General features: G+C 43.2%; 1 protein-coding gene across 16 annotated transcripts in view; it reads right to left on the reverse strand.

Moving 5' to 3' along the window:
- Window positions 1–22,680, reverse strand: part of PIR (pirin) — a 103,156-nt gene that overhangs the window by 14,148 nt on the left and 66,328 nt on the right. For 10 of the 16 annotated variants that reach the window (XM_064573783.1, XM_064573781.1, XM_064573778.1 and 7 more), the window contains 2 exons: window positions 21,758–21,934; window positions 6,906–6,950 (listed from right to left, as the gene is read on the reverse strand). The exons of 2 other annotated variants lie outside the window; for them this stretch is intronic. In XM_064573783.1, coding sequence (XP_064429853.1) covers window positions 6,906–6,950; window positions 21,758–21,934 — 222 coding nt within the window. Of the gene's footprint in view, window positions 1–443; window positions 6,339–6,905; window positions 6,951–21,757; window positions 21,935–22,680 lie in introns of those variants that run through there. 4 more of the 16 variants (XM_064573782.1, XM_064573777.1, XM_045875032.3 and 1 more) reach the window with 2 other exon arrangements.

Here is a 22,680-nt window from a genome sequence, read left to right on the forward strand (position 1 = left end):
TCCCTTGCAAACTCCACTTGGGAGATAACCTGTGTGAAGCAACAAGGCTCACTGTGATGTTTGCAAATGTGAAATAGGATTCTAACCGAGTGGGAGTTCTTAACCTAGTCAGTGCAGCCCCTGGACCCATGGATAGAACTCAGAGCAATCACTGGATGGCAGATAAACCACATCTTTCTTTTCACGAACACCTAGCTGAGATGTGGCCTTTCCTTTGGTCATGAATATAGCCAACAACCACACTGTAGTATTCGCTGGGCCGCCGACTCCATCTCCAGTAGAAATCACAGATATTTTCCTCTCCCATTACAGTGCCGTGGCCATCCCAAAACACACTTCATGTGAATCACTACTGAGAATGTAGAGTAGAGCTGCTTGCTTCTCCCTCTGCCTGCCGCTCCCCACAGCTTGCGCTCGTTCTCTCTGACAAATAAATAAATGAAATCTAAGAAAATAAAAAATAAAATAAAACTGGCTTTCAGGTTGGAGCGGGAGAACGAACCCGATCTGAAGCATGCTCATTTCCGTGGCATAAAGGCTCCCACTGTGGTCAATTTCAAGCTACTGATGTGAGGTGTGAGGTCAGGGAAGAGGTGCTCGATGGGCCCCTGCGAGCTTGTAACAGCCAGCCCAGCGCACCACTAAAGGTCCCTTCTCCATCGAAGATTTAGGTCAACGGGTGTCATGGAAGTGAACGATAGGCCTCCTCAGGCTTTCTACTCATGCATGGATTTGGCAATAAAACCGAGAGGTCTGGGAGTCTAAGAATAACCACGTTTAGAACTGGGTAATATCTTTAACTGTGAGATGAAGAAGCATTTTATTATGGGTGCTTTACTGAGATTCCCTGGGAGCAATGGGCCATGTCTTTTTATCTTCAACTCATTCATACGCAATGCCCATATATGTTACCCACAAGGTCTACTCCTGGCCCCTCATTTTATGATGTAGCATGTTCCACAATACATAAACCCCAACAACTTATACAGCCCCTCCCCTGTCTTTATGGAGTGAGCTGGCAAGAGACAACTCTCAAATAATGCAGAATTGGGATTTCTCTGCACCTCCTCTCAGGAGAGCTTGCTTGACTGCAGTGTTCATGGGTCTGTGAGCACACATGAATTCAGAAGCAAAGAGTTCATGTTGTCCTAAGGACACCAATCCTCCCTTTATATGGAGCGCAAATTTCTGCCCACTCTCTTTGCTGCTCTAGGGGAGGAATCACACTGCTGATTCTGAAGAGGCCATGTGAAATGCTCCAGCTTAAGGTAGACCTTTGTTACAGAGGCTGGAGGGAGGTTTCCAGGTCATTCTAAGTGTACCTTTAGCTTCTGTATTGTTTTATGAAATGTTTACAACAGGATCCCTGAAAACAAAGATTGCTTCTATCTTCTTATTCTTTCTATGCTATTTCACCCACCTGGTTATCTCTTGAACCTAAAATTAGTCTCAAAGAAAATATACTTTACTGTTTTTGACTCCTTTCAATTACAAACAGAGCCAAATCAGATAATAAATAGTTTCCATTGAGAAGCTTCGCCAAGAATGTTAAATCTAATAGGGCAGTTAAGGAAGATGTAACTGAAAACAATTGAATTGCAAATATTTTGGTTTGCCTAAGCAGTCCTGAAAGGGCAAAATACTTGAAAACATATTTTCAAGTTAGTGCGGCAGCTTCAGTGTGTGATTAATTGCTGGGCAACTTTTCCCTATATGCCAGATTTCCTTTCTCCTCTCTTTATAAGGACTGCCATCCCACTGACTGGCCAATGCACACAGGCTGGCACTTCACTAGAGTTTGATTTCATCAATTTTGTATGTACAGTCGAAGCCCTCTTATCTGATGAAATCAGGATCATTAATTGAAAGAGACAATCAGCTGCCTCCACAACATTTTAAAGTGTAAATGTGCATACATTTGCCAATTTTTAGAAATACAGTCAAGGTGGGTTGGCTGATTGGATTGAAGCCCTGTCTTTCAAAAGCATACCTATAATGACTATACCCACCAAAATCCTTCTAGATCAGTTGCTCCCATTCTTTTTCTGTCATCTTTCCCATACTAATTCAAAAGCTCTTCTTGAGCAATTCACTTTTACAAAGCATTGGACTTAGTTGTTCTAAAAATACCAACTCCTTTTAAAAAGATTTTATTTATTTATTTGACACAGACAGAGAGAGAGAGCTCATGCCGGGGGGCGGTGTGGGGGGACAGAGGGAGAGGGAGAAGCAGACTCCCTGCTTTGCAGGGAGCCCGACATGGGGCTCAATCCCAGGACCCTGGGATCATGACCTGAGCTGAAGGCAGACACTTAACCAACTGAGCCACCCAGGCACCCCTAAAAATACCAACTCTTTTTTTTACTTACTTCATTAATTTACATATTGTTTCATTAAATCGCATAATTGCAATTATCGGTGCAAGTGGCATAACAGATTTGAGAACAATCACAACTGCCTCAGTTTGGCTGGAGGGAGTAGCAATGGGCAGGCAGACCAGGGTTGCTGATCATCCTGGGTGTTCAAAGCACCTCACGCAAGGTAGTCCCCATGGAATGAGCACACTTCTCAGTCCAGTTCATTCTAGGTAAGTGGAGGTCAATTCCGAGGGCTTCTAAGTGTTTCCCCACGTTCATTGACATCCAGGGGCGGTGTCAAACTTTATACCCCCCAGAACCAGAAGCAAAGGGCTGAGCACAAACTAAGCGTGAATAATGACTTATTTAGTAAGTCTGAAACATTTCACTACCCGCATAAACGAGTTAGGTGTCATTTCAATAACCACAGACAAGTATTTTTAGATTTCCAAATAGCTTTTCTCAGCCCAAACAGTATACCTGATACTGGTCCCTCTAGGAGACTGACATCCAAGCTGATAAACTGTCCCACGCTGCGGGGATACAGAATATAAACTCCTCTACCCTTTGATCTCTGTGTTAATGTGTAATGTTATTTCCATCTCAGCTGCAGGGAAGGGGTTCAGCGCCAGTATACTTGGGATCTATTGGCTTTCTGACCATGCGGTTTTTAGTTTCGATTTTTTTTTTTATCCTAGACTGCAGAGATGTCAGCTGAGGGCTGGTCAAAGGACTTGATGCTTCAGTAAATGATGACTGTCAAAGATCTCACTCCAGTAATCTGTCCTGTTGAAACCTCCACCTGTCCTACAACGTACCAATATCTGTCTTGCAAGAACTTCCTGCATCAATTAATATTTTTTGAGTCCTCCTAAATCTCCATTTTATGGAATCTCCGCAGATTATTTTCTCAACCCAAATGGCAGTCTATTTATTCCAGCTCAATGCACATTTATAACATCTATTCCAACAGAATGGAGGTGCGTGACATTTTCGAAAAGACAATTACTTGCTTATCAGTTCCTGCCATCTGTGGTTTTAAAAGCACGATAAAATTGAGGCAGTAAAGTCAGAAAGCGTTTTCCGGATTCTCTCTTATAGATTTTATACGTCAGTACATATTTAATAGCTATCTCTGCTTTGTCTTTTTTCCTCTGGTGATTTGTTCTTGCCCTTTTGTTTTTCTCATTAACATTTCTATGGGGGGGTAGGAGGAAGGGAAGAAGATACAATTCAAATGAGATCATTTGGCCAGTTGCTCATTGGCTAAAGCAGAGTTCCAAGGGGCCAGTTATGCGAGTGGATTCTCTCCACGGTCCAGTTTACCCCAGACAGATGCAAGTTCGCTCCAACGCTATAGACTGTGACCCCATTTCCTGCCAGATGTTTTGCACTTGTGGCCCACGGTCATGAGAGGTGACCAGGCCAGTGAATAGAAATGGCTCAGGAAACTCCTGCCTTCCCAAGAAAAACAAGGGGATGTATAGGTCATTCTTAGCCCCTCCAAATGTTGAGCTTTTCACTTGTTGAATTCTGGGACTAAAGGTCTGTTAGAAAACAGGGCTGTAACTACTGATTAAAACAGGTTTTGTGGGGGCGCCTGGGTGGCTCAGTTGGTTAAGCATCTGCCTTAGGCTCAGGATGGAGCCCTGCGTGGGGCTCCCTGCTCAGCGCAGAGTCGGCTTCTCCCTCTGCTCCTCTTCTTGCTCATGCTCGCGCTAGCACTCTCCCTCTCTCTCAAATAAATAAAATCTTAAGAAAAAAACAGGTTTTTTTGTTTTTTTGTTTTTTTTTTAAGATTTTATTTATTTATTTGAGACAGAGAGAATGAGAGAGAGCACATGAGAGGGGGGAGGGTCAGAGGGAGAAGCAGACTCCCTGCCGAGCAGGGAGCCCGATGCGGGACTCGATCCCGGGACTCCAGGATCATGACCTGAGCCGAAGGCAGTCGCTTAACCGACTGAGCCACACAGGCGCCCAATGAACCTTTATTATTTTTTTATAAAGATTTTATTTATTATTTGAGAGAGAGAGAATGAGAGAGAGCACATGAGAGGGGGGAGGGTCAGAGGGAGAAGCAGACTCCCCGCCGAGCAGGGAGCCCGATGCGGGACTCGATCCCGGGACTCCAGGATCACGACCCAAGCCGAAGGCAGTCGCTTAAACCAACTGAGCCACCCAGGCGCCCAAAAAAAACAGGTTTTGAAGAGAGGGGGATGTGGCAAAATGGGCGAGGGGAGGGGGAGGTACAGGCTTCCAGTTAGGGAATGAACAAGTCACAGGGACGAAAGGTACAGCATAGGGACTATAGTCCGGAATGGTGTTGTATGGCGACGGATGGGAGCTCCAGGTGTGGCAAGCACAGCATCACCTATTGACTTGTTGAATCACTATGTTGTACACCTGAAACTAATGTAACGCTGTACATCAACTATACCTCAATTAAAAAAACAGGTTTTAAAGATTATTTGTTAATTTTTCTCCCCTTCGTCCTCCACACCACCAGTTAAACCAAAATCAAATATGAGCTTTTTGTAGAGTCCAGAAGCTAAGAAAGGTTTCTATCCTTTTTACATGGTTGAAAAGTATCAAAAGAATAGCATTTCATGACACATGAAAAATACACACAATTCACGTTTCAGTGGCCGTAAAGTTATATTGGAACAGCCACCCCAACTGTTGACGTGTTATTGTGGCTGCTTTTGGAAGGGCAGGAAAGAGTCGTTGCAACTCAAACTCTATATGGTCCACAGAGATGGAAATATTTATTATCTGGCCCTTTATAACAAGTTTGCTGCCCCTGCCCTTTCTCATTCTACACTAACATTTCCGGTATCCTTACCACCTCAGAATTCACATGCTCTCTTTATTACTTTCCATTTGTGCAGATTATTTTGTTTCTCTTGAAATCCTAAGTCAATGGGTGCTACCTCCACAAAAACAGTCTTTACTCTCCATGTGTATCAAGTACATTGTGATATTCATGATTTTCAAAAGAGGATCATACAACAAATGATGCTTCATCTCTTTCAGATGGTTAATATAGTTTGTGACACTTGGGATACTACTACTGATTTTTTTCACCATTTTTCAAACGTGAAGTGAGCTTTGCTTCTGACCCATAATTGAAATGCTATTCAGTGAAAGAGGAACTAAGGCCGTTTTTACTGTATAAGATCAAAATACATGGGTTTGTATTACCACTATTTTCCAGAAGAGTAATTTGAGGCAATTGAACTCCTTTCAGAGATTATATATAAAGAATGGTTTAAGTGGCTCTGGGTGTCGCCTTCAAGTCCCGAGCAGATGTTATCAATAAGCCAGCAGTTGCGGCTGTTATTACCCCAGGAGGTAGGCACGTTAGGGCCCCAGGAAGACAGTTCTTGCTGAGGAGGCTAGCGTGCAGGAGGGGGGTGGAGGCCACACAACCCCAGAGGGTCTCCGAAATGACACTCCTGGCCTGCCCCCCCCCCCATCCACACCACGCATCACTGTCATGAGGGGCAGGGGAGGGGAGAGGGGAGGCTGGTCCTCTTTTTTATTTATTTATTTATTATTTATTTTTTTTTTTTAAGATTTTATTTATTTATTTGCGAGTGGGGCAGAGAGAGCAGCCTTCCCAGTTTCGGAGCAAGCTTCAGGCCACGAGACACAGAGCCCACTGGCGAGCTAGAAGTTGGCCAGCGAGCTCCACGGAGCTGAGGCCTCAGGGCTGTGGGGAGGGCACCTAGAGCACCCGCTACCGTGGGGTTCCGGCAGTCCCACAGAGAGACATGCCCGACACCCGTGCCATTTCCAGGAGGACAGGGCGACACAAGCCAGCCTACTCTGCTGCGGGGCTGGCTACAAGGTTGAGACTGGAAAAGACAGGTTCCATGGTGGGGCTGCTGTGTTGTCATGGTACAAAGATGATGGCGTGCGGCATGGGAAACGGGCTTGGGGAGTCCTTGGTTCTGGTCCCTGGTCCACCAAGGCATAACCCTGGCAAGTCAAAGATCTTTCTTTAGACTTTACTTTCATCATCTATAAGATGACAGTTGCTTGGGTCCTGAATATCCCTCCTAGACTAGACTCAACAAGAGACAGGTGTACAACCCTTAAAATAAGAGAAAAGCAACTTTGAGATTTCTCAGCAGCACGTGGGACTGCATATTCACCTCCTTCCACCTCCCAGGAGATAGATTCCTGCTCTCCTTAGCCCATTAGAGCTCCATCCCTTTATCAGCACGGAGGTCACCAACCTCTTAACAAGGTGTCAACCCACGTGATCATGCGTGGACCTTACATCCACACACAGGCCACAGTGAAATGGCGGCTGTCGTGCCTGCTGTTCATATTCTCCTCCCTCATTGAACATGCTGGAAGCTGAGAGGTGCCCTGTCCTGGGCGTACCAGGATGCAAGATGTACTAGGATGTAAAGAGGGCTGGTGCTGGACAGAAGGCAGCATAGTATTCAATTACATGAGAGGTTCCATCTTGCTTTCCCTCTCCTTCAGTAGTTTAAATTTCAGTGCAATTGAACCCAAAGCAACATCATCATCACTTACCAATATACACATTTCCAGATATGGTATAAATGAAGCTTGTCCATCCTGAAAAAGGACCAGCAACATTAAAAGGTTAGTGTCCATAATGCCAAAAGGAACAAAGATATAACGATATATTCAACAACTCTCTATGAAATATAAATATATCTAACAGACATGAAAGACAAATTGAGATGAAATCCTTTATTTTCTCTTAGATACATATTTAAAATTTTAACTTCTGTGAGCTGTTAAAAACATATACTCCCACATTCGCACATGCATTAACATACATATACACGTACCCCTAAACCTAAATGATTTGGCCCACTATGTTTTAGAGCCACCCAATTAGGCAGTATACAATTCACCTGACTACACAGCTATATGCCAACAGCTGTATTAACAAAGCTTTCCCTCCAGTTTTAACGTCATGCTAATAACTGCAACACCCCAATCTGGTTTATCTTCAGTTCATTGTGCCTCCAGGTAGTTTTAAGTGTGAAGAAAATTCTAGAAACACACTTTACTTAGTTTACTTTGGTTTCTAGTGAACTCACTCCTTTTCATCTATCCTAAAATAGAGGATCAGTTCCAGGGATTTGGGGATGCATGATCTTTGGGGGTACACATGGGGTTTGGATGGTCCGTGCACTCCCTGGAACTGCGTACACAATTTTTCAAGTGTGTACACTTTTCTGGGAGGAGGGTACATAGCATTCAGCAGACTCCTACTGTGACCCATGGGGCCAAGAGCTCAGAGCCACAGACAACCAGCCACTTGCTCTCCCAATGCCAGCCAGCACTGGGTTTCCATGGGTATTCGTACCCACGGCCCAGAAGGGATGCTGCAGGGCCCCCAGGAGACCTGAATCCAGAAATGGCAAGCTCAAAACAGAATCAGGACATCACTTGTGTGCCTTCAGTGGAAAAGGAGAAGAGGTGGGATGGTAGAGTTCAAAGTGGAAGGGCAGGGCCCAGACTGGAGTCTGTGCAAGAGTCAACGGATGGTGAAACAGACCAAAACACTCGGGCGGACGCTAGAGGAGGTCTTTTCACCCTCCAATTTCCCAGTTTTTCCTCTCTGAGATTTTACCAGTCTCAGTTTAAGGCCTCTGGAAGTAATCCGACTTGCTGATGGCTCACCCCTATTTGTTCTCCCTTCCGGACCCACGTGCTCAGTCTCCCAGCAGTTAGGGAACAGCACTCACTCCTGTGCATGTGCCGTGGGCGGAGACACTGGGATGAAGAAGGCCCAGCTGGGCTGTACGAGTTGTGCAATTTGCGGGAGGGAGGTTCAGTGATGCTGAAAGTCCAGGCGAACAATCCACAGCCTACTTCCACTGCTCTCTCCACTTTCTCATGGATGCTCAGCCTCTCCAGTCCTATTTAGCCTGACGTGTAACGAAAACCCCTTTCCTCGCTGCTTTTTTTAAAAAAATCCACCACCGAGCATTGTTTAAATTGGTTTTTCTTTCTCTCTTTATTTATTTGACAAAGAGAGACACAGCAAGAGAGGGAACACAAGCAGGGGGAGTGGGAGAGGGAGAAGCAGACTCCCCACTGAGCAGGAAGCCTGATGCAGGGCTTGATCCCAGGACCCTGGGATCATGACCTGAGCTGAAGGCAGATGCCTAATGACTGAGCCACCCAGGCGCCCCTAAATTGATTTTTCAAAGTGCAAATGTCCTCACTGTGTTTTTCTGATTATATAAAAAAAACCTCATACCCATAAATTTAAAACATATTTTAAGACTTAGAAGTGTGTAATCTCTAAACTGAAAATCTTTCTGCAATCTTCATTCTTGGCCTGACATAAACATTGCTAGCAATTTGATATTTATGCTTTCAGTTTCTTTTTTGTTTTTGGCGCTAGGTATCATTTGCTTAAAAACCCGAACAAACTCAATGTTCTATTCTGAATACCTTTCCATGTCAAAAGAGAGAAATAACTCATCCTCGGGCAAGACTGCAAAGCATTCCAGTATAAGGACGTGTCATAATTTACGTAACCAAGCCCCTCTTTGTGCTTGAAAGGTACTAAAAAAATAATGGCTCCTGATTTTGACAAAACCTCAAAGCTCTCAATTGCCCTACTGGGTTTTTATTGGGGACTACTTTAATTGGTCTAATCTCATTTCTTCTCCACCCTCTCTGCTTCATTCCTACTCACCCACCAAACAGAAAACTAGTCCACACATAATTGCCATGGCTGGGTTTCTGTTTTATCTTTATACACGATCCAGAAGGATCAAACATTTGCTCAAAGTCATGGCCAAGCCAATGTAGTAAATGCATTCACCTATTTTTGCCCCTTGCAAAAGTCTTCTACTAGCATACAGAGCCCTTCTTCACCAGTAGTAACAAAATTCATGTTACTGGTTGGAAGGCACACAGCATTAGGGGGAAATTGCCTTTTTTTCCCTTCTTTTTAACATATTGTCCAAGTGCACTTGCTTCTGTTAAACCTGAAAGAGGACTTCCAACTACCTACATTTTGTCCTCAAACTTTCTAATTGATTCTGTTCTTTCCGGCTTGTCTCTTGGCTCAGGCAGAAGACCCTGAGAGCAAAGCATCCCCTGATGGGACCTGAGACTAGCCCCTCAAGCAATCAGGACCACCCTGAGCCAACCAAACCCCTCCCATGATGGATTCCAAGACCCTGATTGATTTGACCTTCACTGCCCACCTGCATGTACCCAACTCAACCATGTCCCACATTTTCCTTCTGTAAACCGGAACGTATTTTCAGCACTTTGGAGATAATCTTTGAGATACTAGTTTGCAGTATTCCCAGTGTTGGAATAAATAAATTCCTTTCTTGTTTCACCACTACTTGTTTCTCTGCCTTCTTCCAGCTGCAGTGAAACAAGAGCCCAATGGTGTGAACAGTTCCTGTGTTTAAGAACCATCACATTTTATGAGAAGTCTTTCTCTGCGAAGAGCAGGATTGCATCAGTAAAGCGCTCTCTGGTGAGATGTGTGGGTCCTTCTCATCTTTCCCTGCTCCCTCCCCCCAACTTTATGTCCTGCACCAGGAATTAATGCCATCCCCGCATTTTTATTGCTCTGTCAGAGGTCACAGGCCCTACAGTTTCCTTTCTTCCACCAACAGGGTCTCCATGCTACTGGCGCTGGGCAGCTGGGAAGCCCTTCCCCTCCCTTGGGCCCTGACAGAGCGGGGGTCGGAGGTCTCATTTCACCTCTGGCCCCGCAGGATGGTTTAATCAGCACCACATGTTAAGTCGGACCTCCTTTAGTCAAACATAAAAAATTGTAAGACTTTTAAATATGAAAATCATTTTCTGTGGCTTCTGCTCTCATTTCCAGGGAGGTTCCAATTCTTGCCAGTGTCCCTAGTGAGAGCTTTTCCTGGCCTATCGTCCTTGCTTTAACCCAGCTCATCCTCCTCCTGCCTCAGCTGGAGAGTTCCTTATTTCTATGAATTTTACAGCTACTCTCTATACATGTGATGTGGGAAACAGAGGCACAAGGGAAAAAAAATGTCCTTAGTACTTACAGCTCACTGACAAGTCCTTGAAACAGGCAGAGAGACATTCCTCTAGGAACTCAGCTGCCTTCATGTTAATACTTTGCTAGGGGCAAGAGGCAATCTTAGCCTGACCACCAGGATCCTGTGAGTCTACTTTAACATATAAAAATTCCTTTGGAAACTTCTTTTATCTCTACTCCCCCTCTCACCCCACCTAAGATACATGTTGGCAATCATCCCCCAAGCATATGGCCCACTGATACACATCTGAAGGGTCTCATGACTTTTTATTAGACAGTCATAAATGACATTTTCCTAACAATAGCTAGCCCCCTCGAGGTCCTGGAAACCTTGCTTCCAAAACTCCTTAGAGACATTCGTTCTCACTAACCCTCCCCCCGCAACCTGAGAGTATATAATCAGTCGCTCCTCACAATCCCAGTGCAGCTCTTACTGCCGGGTCCTGTCCCCGGGCTTTAATAAAACCACTGTTTTGCACTGAAGACATCTCAAGAATTCTTTCTTGGCCATTGGCTCTGAACCCCACCACTTCAAACCATATCACTCATGACACCTCCCTTACCCCTCCATGGCTCTAAGTTCATCTTGGGCAGGTAGCTCGTCACCATGGACTTCATGCCTGGTGATCTGGGATGGGAGAAGACCCACCTGATCCTCTCCTCCCCCTTCTCACTTAAGCAAATTACTTTTTTAATTTTTATTTTGAAATAATTTCAGACATACAGAAATGTTACAAAAATAATATAGAGAATTACTAAATACCACCCACCCAGATTCTCTAAAAGCTAACATGTTATCACAATATGCTTTATCATTTTCTCTAGAAATACATATGTATTTTCTTCTGAAATATTTGAACAGGATATAGATATGATATCCCTTTACCTTGAAATAATTCAGTATTGTTAAAAAAGAAGTTCAAAATGAAGTCATTTGTCCCCCAAGACAGCAAGCCAAGACTTAATTACAACTTACTTTTTTTTTAAAATTTATTTATTTGAGAGCAAGCAAGCGAGGGAGCATGAGTGGGCGGGCGGACGGGAGAGAGAGAATCTCAAGCAGACTCCCTGCTGAGTCTGGAGCCCCACGTGGGGCTTGATCTCACGACCCTAAGACCATGACCTGAGCCGCAATCAAGAGTCAGACGCTTAAATGACTGAGTCACCCAGGTGCCCCTTAATTACAACTTTCAACTTCTCCCAGGAATGTGACATTTTAAGAGTCACCCTGAAATGTCCTGACCACCCCTAGTAAGGTCATCTGCATGATAAAAACCCTTTGGGGTCCCTTCCCTGAAAAAAAGAAAGACACCCAGGGCTGAAACAATCCTTTCCTTTCTTTGCTAGTATCTTGTCCCACCCTTCTTCTGCCTATAAAAATCTTCCATTTTTTACAACTCCTGGGAGCCCCTGTCTACCTTACTAGATGGGATGCTGCCTCAATCATGAACTGTTGAATAAAGCCAATTCGATCTTCAGATTTACTCAGTTCAATTTTTGTTCTTTAGCAGTATTCCTTCCTAAAAACAAGGATATTTTCCTACATAAACATAGCATATTTATAAAAACTATGAAACTGATATGATACCAATGGAAAAAAAATATACAGATATCCAAACTATGCCAAATGTCTCAGTAATGTCTTTTATGGACAACAAAAACAAAAACAAAAAATACAAAAAAAACAACCACCCAACCACACAAACAAACCCCAAAACAGAAGCCCAGGCCAGGCTCTAATCCTGGGTCACAGGCTGAGTTTAGTCCCCACATCGAATCTCCTTCCATGGGCAACACTTTCTCAATGCTTTTCATTAAAAGCACAGACCAGGTATTTTGTAGAATGTCCCTCAGTTTGGGTTTGTCTGATGTTTCCTCGTCATTAGACCAAATGGTTTCAGCCCTCAACTTTTTTTTTTTTTAGAGATTCATTTATTTGTCAGAGAGAGAGCACAGGTAAGCAGAGTGGCAGGCAGAGGGCAGAGGGAGAAGCAGGCTCCCCGCGGAGCAAGGGGCCCGATGCGGGGCTCGATCCCAGGACCCGGGGATCATGACCTGAGCCAAAGGCAGATCCTTAACTGACTGAGCCACCCAGGCGTCCCTCATCCCCCAACTTTAGAGTTTATTTTCAAGGCTTTAATTGTTTAAATTCAGAAGAGCACAAAGGAGGAAATAATGAATATACGTGTTGCCATATTTCCTATCTTTCTTTTCTTTTACAGATAAAATCCTATAGGTGAGAGAAATGTCCCCTGATTGCCTTCAATCCATTTGCTACACACAGCTAAGGGGACCTTTCACTTAAAACCCTTCAATGGCTCTCTGTTCTCCCGGACAAGCCCAGACTCCAGGCCCTAAAAGACAGACTCTTCTCAGTCTGGTCCTGCTTCTCCAGTACGGTCGCCCCTCTGCTCGTCCTACCTTCTCGGTTCATTCTAACCCAGGAAACCCCTCCGGGGGAAGGAAGAAGCGGAAGGCCAAAGCCAACCTTACAGGGACCTTGTGGTACCACGGAAAACAAAGGAATGAAGTAACTATAAAACGGGCAACACAATCGAACGCACACAATCACAAGCAGAAAACTCAGGTTTAAAATTCAGCAAAAGACCCTCAGGGCAACCTAGGAGCAGACTGTTAGCCGGTCTGAGGCAGTTTCCTGGTGTGTCAAATAAGGAAATAATATGTACAACGCGGCTGTTATGCTGACCAAGTGACACTGTGGGCCCGGTCTAAACACATACACATATCTGTATACTACACACGTGTCCGTGCTCGATGTTGTCACCTTATCTACACAACAAATGCCAGTTCCCCATTCCTGTGCCTTCCTTCACTTTCCACTTTCCTCCCACTTTATACACGTCATGAGGTTGCAGGGGCTGCTACCCATGCTTCTGATAAGCTGTGACCCAGGCCAGAGGAGGGTCCTTGTCACAGAGATGGCCCCACGGTCCCCAGAGCACCACCCTCAACTCCAAGCCCACTGGTCTCTTGGACCACAGTATACACTGAGCAAAGCTCAGCAACGTCATTTCCCAAAGTGTAGAGAATGGATCCTTGCTGTCCTCATCAAGAACCCTGTGGCACTGAGGGTATTGTTTGTGTCCCATTGAACACTGCCGTCTAGAATTGGTAGCATAAGGTGGGTTTTCTGATCATATAGCAGCTGACAGCTCACTAGATCTACAAGCTCGCCAAGCACAGGCATTTTACCCCCATCTTATTAGTAAACACAAATAAGAGAGTTATTGGCATTATAGCTCTGCCAAAGAGATAGGAAAAGAGGTAGGTCATTATATGACCTTGTAGGAATTCTAGCAAAAGAAAACAAGAGAACACCCATTTTACCAAATTTGGTGACATCAGTGATAAAATGCCCAATGATAATGCATAGAATGGTACCAACATAAAGACACTTGAGATGACTGGCTTTCCAGAATAAAATATACTCAGAATGTTTTATATACTCAAGAATGATCATACTTCAGTCTATGTTTATAAGCCATAGGCATATACCATTAAGAGCTATCTCTAAAGGTCCTATATTTTAACAAGAAGAATTGCAACCTACAAGAAAACCTTCCCCTACGGTTCAGTCCACCACTGATAATATTGAACATTCACTGCACCAGAGACTAACAGAAAAACTAAGAAATGAATAAAATTTAACATTTTGGGTGAGAAATCTATTAGCAGCACAAGCTCTCTAGAATGAAGACAGCCTTCTATGTGCCCAGAATGGAGCCTAGCCCTCTGGAGGACAAGCTCTGCTGATTACTTTCTTGTTAATAAAACAGCAAAAAAAAAAAAAAAAAAAGCATTAGAATACCCTGGGAGCTTCCTGCTCTTTACAGACTAAATCTACAGGGAAGTTTTCCCCACCACTGAGATATATTAATGTGATCATTTTTAACTAAAATAATACGTTACTATTATTTCTTAGCTTTATTTGGACAGACATTTTTCTCATCTTTATTTTTTTTTAAAGATTTTATTTATTTATTTGACAGAGACAGTGAGAGAGGGAACATAAGCAAGGGGAGTGGGAGAAGAAGATGCAGGCTTCCCGCGGAGCAGGGAGCCTGAAGAGGGGCTCGATCCCAGGACTCTGGGATCATGACCTGAGCCGAAGGCAGATGCATAATGACTGAGCCACCCAGGCGCCCCTTTTTTCTCATCTTTAAATATACAGTGCTCACAGTTGGCTTTTAATTGCTCAGAAAATTTCAGAAAATAATTCAAATATGTAGTTATAATCATAAAATTACACTTAGGGCTGTAAAATAGAAATGATTTAGGCATTTGAACTTAGATTAAGGCCATGACAATTAGGAACTAAAATATATAGAACTCTAAGGATTAAATAAAGGTTCAGAAAGCAGTAGAAACCTGAAATAAGCAGAGAACACCATAAATGCCCTAGGAGTATCAAACGGCATATTTTGGCACCTGTTTTTAAGAGAAAAAAGATTTAAAAAAAAAATTTTATGGGGGGGGTGGAGGGGCAGAGGGCAAGGGAGAGAAAGAATCTTAAGCAGGCTCCATGCCCAGCACAGAGCTCAATCTCACGACCTTGAGATCATAACCTGAGCCTAAATCAAGAGTCGGAGATTTAACCAACTGAGCCACCCAGGGGCCCCAAGAGAAAAAAGATTTTTAAGTAGGACCTGAAACTATGAAAAAAAAAAAACCCAAAACACCCCCATCAAAGCTGAAATGTGTTTAAACTCTTAGAATGGTTTCTTATTTTACACTATCAATTTAATCTGTTCTCTCCTAAAGATGATATATTAGAAAAAACACAATACAGTTTTCAAACTGGGGAGACTCATTTAAAAATTTTCTAAAATTGTTATTTTTTTAACCTATCTGCAAAGTCTTGGATTTATTTACCAATATGCCCAAGGTACTACTGATAGGGTGGGTAATGGTGAGTAAATGTCCACTCATTTGTCTGGACCTTGGTAGTTGAGTCACAGCAAAAGTCCAACTGTGTAAGTCAGAATCTCATCCATAACACGCCCTAGCTAGGTGACCTTGAGTAAGTTCAAGTCAAGTAAGTAACTTCTTTGTACCTCAGTTCCCTCATCTGAAAAATGGAATAATCACAGTCCTTACCTCACAGACTTAGGAGGACTACAGCAGTTAATACAGGGGGATTTCTTAGAGCAGTTTCTGACAAACAATAGGCACTTAATACATGTTAGCTATCACTATTATTATTACTACAGGATGATTCAGTGAAGTGTGATCTCCCAAAAATGTTCATGATATTCCCTATCATGGATTTTGGCCGTTTTTTTTCTCTTTCCCAAAACCACATTTTTTCAAAAAATGCAATTGCATCTCACTACATATGAAAATCAATTCCAGGTGTAGATATATTGATAGAAAAGGAAAAACAACAAAGTATCTATAAACAGAACATTTTCATGATCTTAAGCTGGGAGAGTTTATTAAAGAAGCTACAGAAAGCACTCACTAACCTTTAAGGAACTGACCAATACATTTAAGGAATTTTTATTTATTAACATATAGAAAAATATAATAGTATATAGAAGAGTGAAAAATAAGGAAAAAGGGAGACAATATTTGCATCATGAATAACTGACAATGACAAGCATTCAGAATATATAAAGATCCTCTGAGACCAATATATGTTAATTGAATTTAAATAAAAATAAATAAATTTTAAAAAATAATCTATAAAGAGCCCCTACAAATCAGTATGAAAAAGACAGACAGCTCACCCAAAGGTAAATGATATGAAGCTTCTCACTGGATAATTTTATGCTCAGGCTCTGGTTCGTGTTCATCACTGCTCTGAAGACTTACTAACATCCATAACTGTTATGAGTATATCCTAAGGATGAGGGGCATGGTGATTGAGTATTTTAATGTACTACTGGTAAGTAGAGAGCTTGGAAAAAAACAGCCATGAATTAAATCATGCATTCTGTGTAGTGAACAAAATCAGCCCTTCTTCGCTCTATGAAAACACCTGAAAATTTAAAATTCCCCATGAATCATCCACGTTTGGGGCATCCTCCCTTAAAAAGTAGATAATGACTGTGAAGAGACATTTAGGCGGGAACTCTGAGAATTCACCATGGCACCCCCCTTCAATTTTCAAAAAAAAGAAATCACTGGGGTGCCTGGGTGGCTCAGTCGTTAAGCATCTGCCTTCAGCTCAGGTCATGATCCCAGGGTCCTGGGATCGAGCCCCACATCGGGCTCCCTGCTCAGCGGGGAGTCTGCTTCTCCCTCTCCCACTCCCCCTGCTTGTGTTCCCTCTCTCGCTGTGTCTCTCTCTGTCACATAAATAAATAAAATCTTTAAAAAAAGAAATCACAAGAGATAAAAATCACTACTTCATTTTCGAGTCATGGACCATCTGGAAAAACGTATGGCACTTGGACTCAAGATCATAAGCTTGGCAAGTTGACTCTTTTTTTTTTTTGATTTATTTTTTATTTTTTATTGTTATGTTAATCACCATACATTACATCATTAGTTTTTGATGTAGTGTTCCATGATTCATTGTTTGTGCATAACACCCAGTGCTCCATGCAGAACGCGCCCTCTTTAATACCCACCACCAGGCTAACCCATCCTCCCACCCCCCTCCCCTCTAGAACCCTCAGTTTGCTTTTCAAAGTCCATCGTCTCTCATGGTTCGTCTCCCCCTCCGATTTCCCCCGCTTCATTCTTCCCCTCCTGCGATCTTTTTTTTTTTTTCTTAACATATATTGCATTATTTGTTTCAGAGGTACAGATCTGAGATTCAACAGTGGCAAGTTGACTCTTAAGACACCCACTGCCTCATAGTCACGCCCTGAGTAATCTCTTCTCTGAGCGTGGCTGCACCTGGTGGCCTGGTTCTAACCAGCAGAACTGGCAAAAGTAATGGGATGTCACTTTTGATATCGGGTGACAGAGAGACTCTGGTTTCCATTTGCTCACTCTTTCTTCCTCTTCCCTTGTAGGCTCTGATAAAGCCAGAGGCCACATTGTGAGCTGTCCTATGGAGAGGCCCACGTGGCAAGGAAGTAACAGCGGAGTGCAGCCAATAAGCCTGAGAAACTGAGTGCTGTCACCAACCACGTGGGTGTGGGCTTGGAAGCCCATCTTTCTCAGTCAAGCCCTGGGATTGCTGCAACCCCGATACCTCCATTGCAGCCTTATAAGAGTCCCTGAGCCAGAGACCACAGCTAAAGTGTGAGGTAACAAATGTTATCTTAAGCCACTACATTTGGGAGTAATTTGTTATACAGCAACACAGATAAGTAATACTTATTTAAACATATCATAATGGGATTTACTGAACAGCTACTGTATGCACAGCATTAAAATCTACTTTTTATTTTATTTTTTTAAAGATTTTATTTATTTGACAGAGAGAGACACAGCGAGAGAGGGAACACAAGCAGGGGGAGAGGGAGAGGAAGAAGCAGGCTTCCCGCGGAGCAGGGAGCCCGATGCGGGGCTCGATCCCAGGACCCTGGGATCATGACTTGAGCCGAAGGCAGACGCTCAACCACTGAGCCAACCAGGCGCCCCTAAAATCTACTTTAAAAAAAAAAGATTTATTATTTTATTTTAGAGCAAGAGCGGGTGGCGGGGAGGGATGGGCAGAGGGAGAGGGGAAAGAATCCCAAGCAGACTCCCTGAGCGCAGAGCCCTGCGATCACACCCGGAGCCAAAACCAAGAGTCAGACATTTAACTGACTATGCCGCCCAGGCGCCCCTCAAATGTACTTTTTAGAAAAGCATTCTGAAGCACCAGTTTCTCTTTTTCCCCCAGCTTTATTGCAGTGTAATTGACAGGGCTCCTTTCTATTTTTTCCTCCCACAAAAGCAGACATACTGTAACACAGGAGCACAAACAATACAACCCTGTTATCTAATAATGCTGGGAGTCTGAAGTCCAAACATGGGTCTCGAGGGTCTAAAGTCAAGGCTATCAGCAGGACAGCCTTCCTTCTGGAGGCTCTAGAGAGAAATGCATTTCCTTACCTTTTCGAACTTCTAGAGATCACCCCTACTTGTTGGCTTGAGGTCTCCTTCCATTTTCAAACGCAGCAACGGCATCACCTAGACTGATGCTTCTACCGTCACATCTTTCCCTCTGACCCTCGCCCCTTCCTTCATTAACACAGACCCTTTGATTATACTGGGGCCACCTGGACTATCCAGGCTATTCTCCTTGGATAGTAGAAATTTGGGGGATTGGTGTATACATACTGTAAAGAAAACTAAAAGGTTGGGGGAAGCAAAAAATCCTTACAAGATGAAGTTTTTTCCATACCATAACCATCGTCCATTTTTAACATTGCAGATCATGCCTTTAAATACCTAGTGGCAGTGCGGCGCCTGGGTGGCTCAGTCGTTAAGCGTCTGCCTTTGGCTCAGGTCATGATCCCAGGGTCCTGGGATCGGGTCCCGCATCGGGCTCCCTGCTCAGCGGGAAGCCTGCTTCTCCCTCTCCCTCTGCCTGCCTCTCTGCCTACCTGTGCTCTCTCTGTCAAATAAGTAAAAAAAATCTTTTAAAAATAAAAATAAATAAATACTTAGTGGCAGAATCACTGTGCAGGAAGATGGGGAGCAACAGAGATGCTGTTCAGAGCCAAACTTCGATGCCATCAGAAGACAAAGGGGACATGAGGACCAAAAGGGCCAAGTCTCTTGGGAAAAACTGATATATTCCTAGAAATACAGATTCAGGTCCTTCTCAGTGAATGATAACAGTGTTATCTGTAAGTCAATTTGCAGCAAGAAAAATCAGACTGCTTTGTAAGAGATGGTAAAAGTCACGGCAAAACAAACAAAAAACCCCAAAACAAAAACAACTACTTATTCTAGCCAGAAACTAACATGAAAAACGTGTGGCCAATGCTGAAGGAATCTGGTACTGTCAGAGACTTGACAAATTGGATTCTTTGTAAGTGATGCACTGTCCAGGCTCCGTTCCTGCTATCAGCTCCCTTCCAAATCATCACTGCATGAAACATCTGTTTTCTGCAGGATTAGCCCAATTCCACAGAAATACGCCATAACCAAAGGCAAGAGAGAGATGGTAAAAAACCAATTCTCATACTATTTACAGGAAAGAATTCAGATAAAACCTAGTCTGATTCACAAGAAATGTTTCCAATCACCCTTAACTGGATGTCCCTTGGGAAATCTGTATTTCCCTGGTATTGGGGATGCGATGGTAGGACTGCATGCCTCTAGTTCTATCCCACTGCTCTGGTAATGATACAGTGATGTCAACCTTAGATCAGTGAGATCGCAAAGCTTATGCCAAAAGCCAAACATAACCCAGACATCCATGTCAAATCCCCTTACCATGAGTAACAAAACAATCAAAATATTATAAACATGTCCAGAACCCAGCCAATGACAAACACATTTTAAGAAATATTGGATACAGGGCGCCTGGGTGGCTCAGTTGGTTAAGCGACTGCCTTCGGCTCAGGTCATGATCCTGGAGTCCCGGGATCGAGTCCCGCATGGGGCTCCCTGCTCAGCAGGGGGTCTGCTTCTCCCTCTGCCCTCTTCCCTCTCATGCTCTCTGTCTCTCATTCTCTCTCTCTCAAATAAATAAATAAAATCTTTAAAAAAAAAAAAAGAAATATTGGATACAGCAAAGCACCCAAATAAAATGAATTTAAACAGTCCTTGGGTTTTATAATGGAATTTGGCCCGGAAAGGTAGTTTAAAAAAAAAAAAAAAAAGGACAAAGGGTGATCTTGACTTGAATGACTTGATAATAAAATTTATGCAGCATAATTTCACCAGCCAATATGGCTGATTATAGGCACCCAGAACTATCAAGTCTGTAAATAATGAGTGTTTTATAATACCTGAATTAAATTGTTTGTCTGGTACCGGACAGAGATGCCTCAAACTTTGGATTTGTCACTGAATGTAATGCAAACATGGATGAGTGTGTGCGTGTGTGTGTGTGTGTGTGTGTGTGTGTGTGTGAGAGAGAGAGAGAGAGACAGAGAGACAGAGAGAGAGACAGACACAGAGACAGAGACACTGAGAAAAAGAGAGGACACGCTATACCTGGAGTGATGTCTTGGAAAAGATAGGTTCTTTGGCTTTATAGCTGGGTTTATAACAGACTTGTTCCAAGTGGGTTTATACTGACTCAGTGATAAACGTGCATTTCTAAGCTACTGGCTTTTGCATCCCTCCAAAAATGTTTTTGAAAACAAATCTCAGGTTTAGAATTTTTAAGAACAAAATAAAACCGAAGTCTAGCCTTTTCAAGGGACATACACACATTCTCTCATGAGACCATACAGAGTAGTGACTAAGGGTAGAACAAAACTCAACATGAACCATCCACTTAGCGTCAATGGGGTCACTGAGCAAGTGGTACTCAGATACTCCCGATGGAAAGTGCGATTGTGTTTGTGAATTGCAGTCTGACAATATGTTTTAAAATTAAACATGCATCTACCTTGTGACCATCCCTGGAAACCCACTGCATCAGAATAAGTGTCTGTACAGAAGGACATGTGTATAAGGATGTTTATCGCAGACCAGTGTGCAGTGGCCAAGCACTAGGTACGAAAGGAGTGCCTGCAGAGAGGCAAGAGCTAAATGCATCGCACTCAACCCATAGCACAGTATACCGCCATTACACAGCAAGATCTAATTTGAGTATATATCTACGATATATCCTAGAGCTGGGATATATAGGGAAGGTACTGGAAGGAACTGGAGGGAAGCAAACTCGAAAGTAAAAGGAAAAAGCACCGCACTAAAGGTTAAAGCCTATGTGCTTTCAGGCGGCTGGCTGGCTCAGTCAGAAGAACGTGCAACTCTTGACCTCGGGGTTGTGAGTTCGAGCCCCATGTTGGGTGTAGAGGTTACTTAAAAATAAAATCTATTGGTAGCTGGAGTGCTGGGGGATGGGAGGGATGGGGTGGCTGGGTGATAGACATTGGGCAGGGTACGTGCTATGGTGAGCGCTGTGAATTGTTTAAGACTGTTGAATCACAGACCTGTACCTCTGAAACAAATAATACATTATATGTTAAAAAAAAGAAGATAGTAGGAAGGGAAAAATGAAGGGGTTGGATATCGGAGGGGAAGACGAACCATGAGGGACTATGGACTCTTGAGAAACAAACTGAGGGCTCTAGAGGGGAGGGGGATGGAGGGATGGGTTAGCCTGGTGATGGGTATTAAAGAGGGCACGTACTGAATGGAGCACTGGGTGTTACACGCAAACAATGAATCATGGAACACTTCATCTAAAACTAATGATGTAATGTATGGGGATTAACATAACATAATAAAATTAAAAAATTTAAAAAAAAAAGAAAATCTATCGGGGCACCTGGGTGGCTCAGTTGTTGGGCATCTGCCTTCGGCTCAGGTCGTGATCCCAGGGTCCTGGGATCGAGCCCCGCGTCGGGCTCTCTGCTCGGCGGGAAGCCTGCTTCTCCCTCTCCCACTGCCCTGCTTGTGTTCCTGCTCTTGCTATCTCTCTCTCTGTCAAATAAATAAATAAAATCTAAAAAAATAAAAATAAAAAAATCTATTAGAAGAAAGCATATGTGCTTTCATACTTAGTTATAAAAAATGGTGTTTAAGGGTAGAGTAATATGTCTAAGTGAATTAATTAAAAAGCTTTTCTGTACCTAAAAATAGCCAGAACCACAAAACCAAAGAAGAAAATAATGGATCCAAGGTGAATGCCTAATGACCTCAGGTGCAAACACTTTCAAAAATAAAATTGGCCTCAGGGCACCTGGGTGGCTCAGTCAGTTGAGCATCCAACTCTTGGTTTCAACTGGGGTCATGGTCTCAGGGTTGCGAGATCAAGCCCCATGTAGGGCTCCACACTTGGTGGGGAGTCTGCTTGGGATTTTCTCTCTCCCTCTTGCCCTACCCCCACTTGTGCTCTCTCTCTAAATAAAATCTTTAAATAAATAAATAAATAAATAAATAAATAAATAAATAAAATCGGCCTTAAACACTTGGGAGTTTTCTAATTAGTCTTTGAATTTAAAAAGTCAACTTTAGGGTAAGTCATCCATAACAATACGTTTATCAAGAGATACCTATATCTCAATCAGAGGTGCACCTGTTCATAAGTGACAAAGTTGGAATTTGCCTCCAGGAACACTTACAGTCACCGGTGGCTAGGAAATCGGGACACATGGCGAAAAGTTCTGCCTTGTCCAGAAAGTCCTTATGAGGACTTGAACAAGTAACTAATCTGTTGGGTCTTAGTGTTTACACCTGTAAAATGGGGGG

Source organism: Mirounga angustirostris, unplaced genomic scaffold (genome assembly GCF_029215605.1).
Source record: "Mirounga angustirostris isolate CCGP_5_RB_7025 unplaced genomic scaffold, mMirAng1.0.hap1 SCAF_11, whole genome shotgun sequence".
NCBI lineage: Eukaryota > Metazoa > Chordata > Mammalia > Carnivora > Phocidae > Mirounga > Mirounga angustirostris.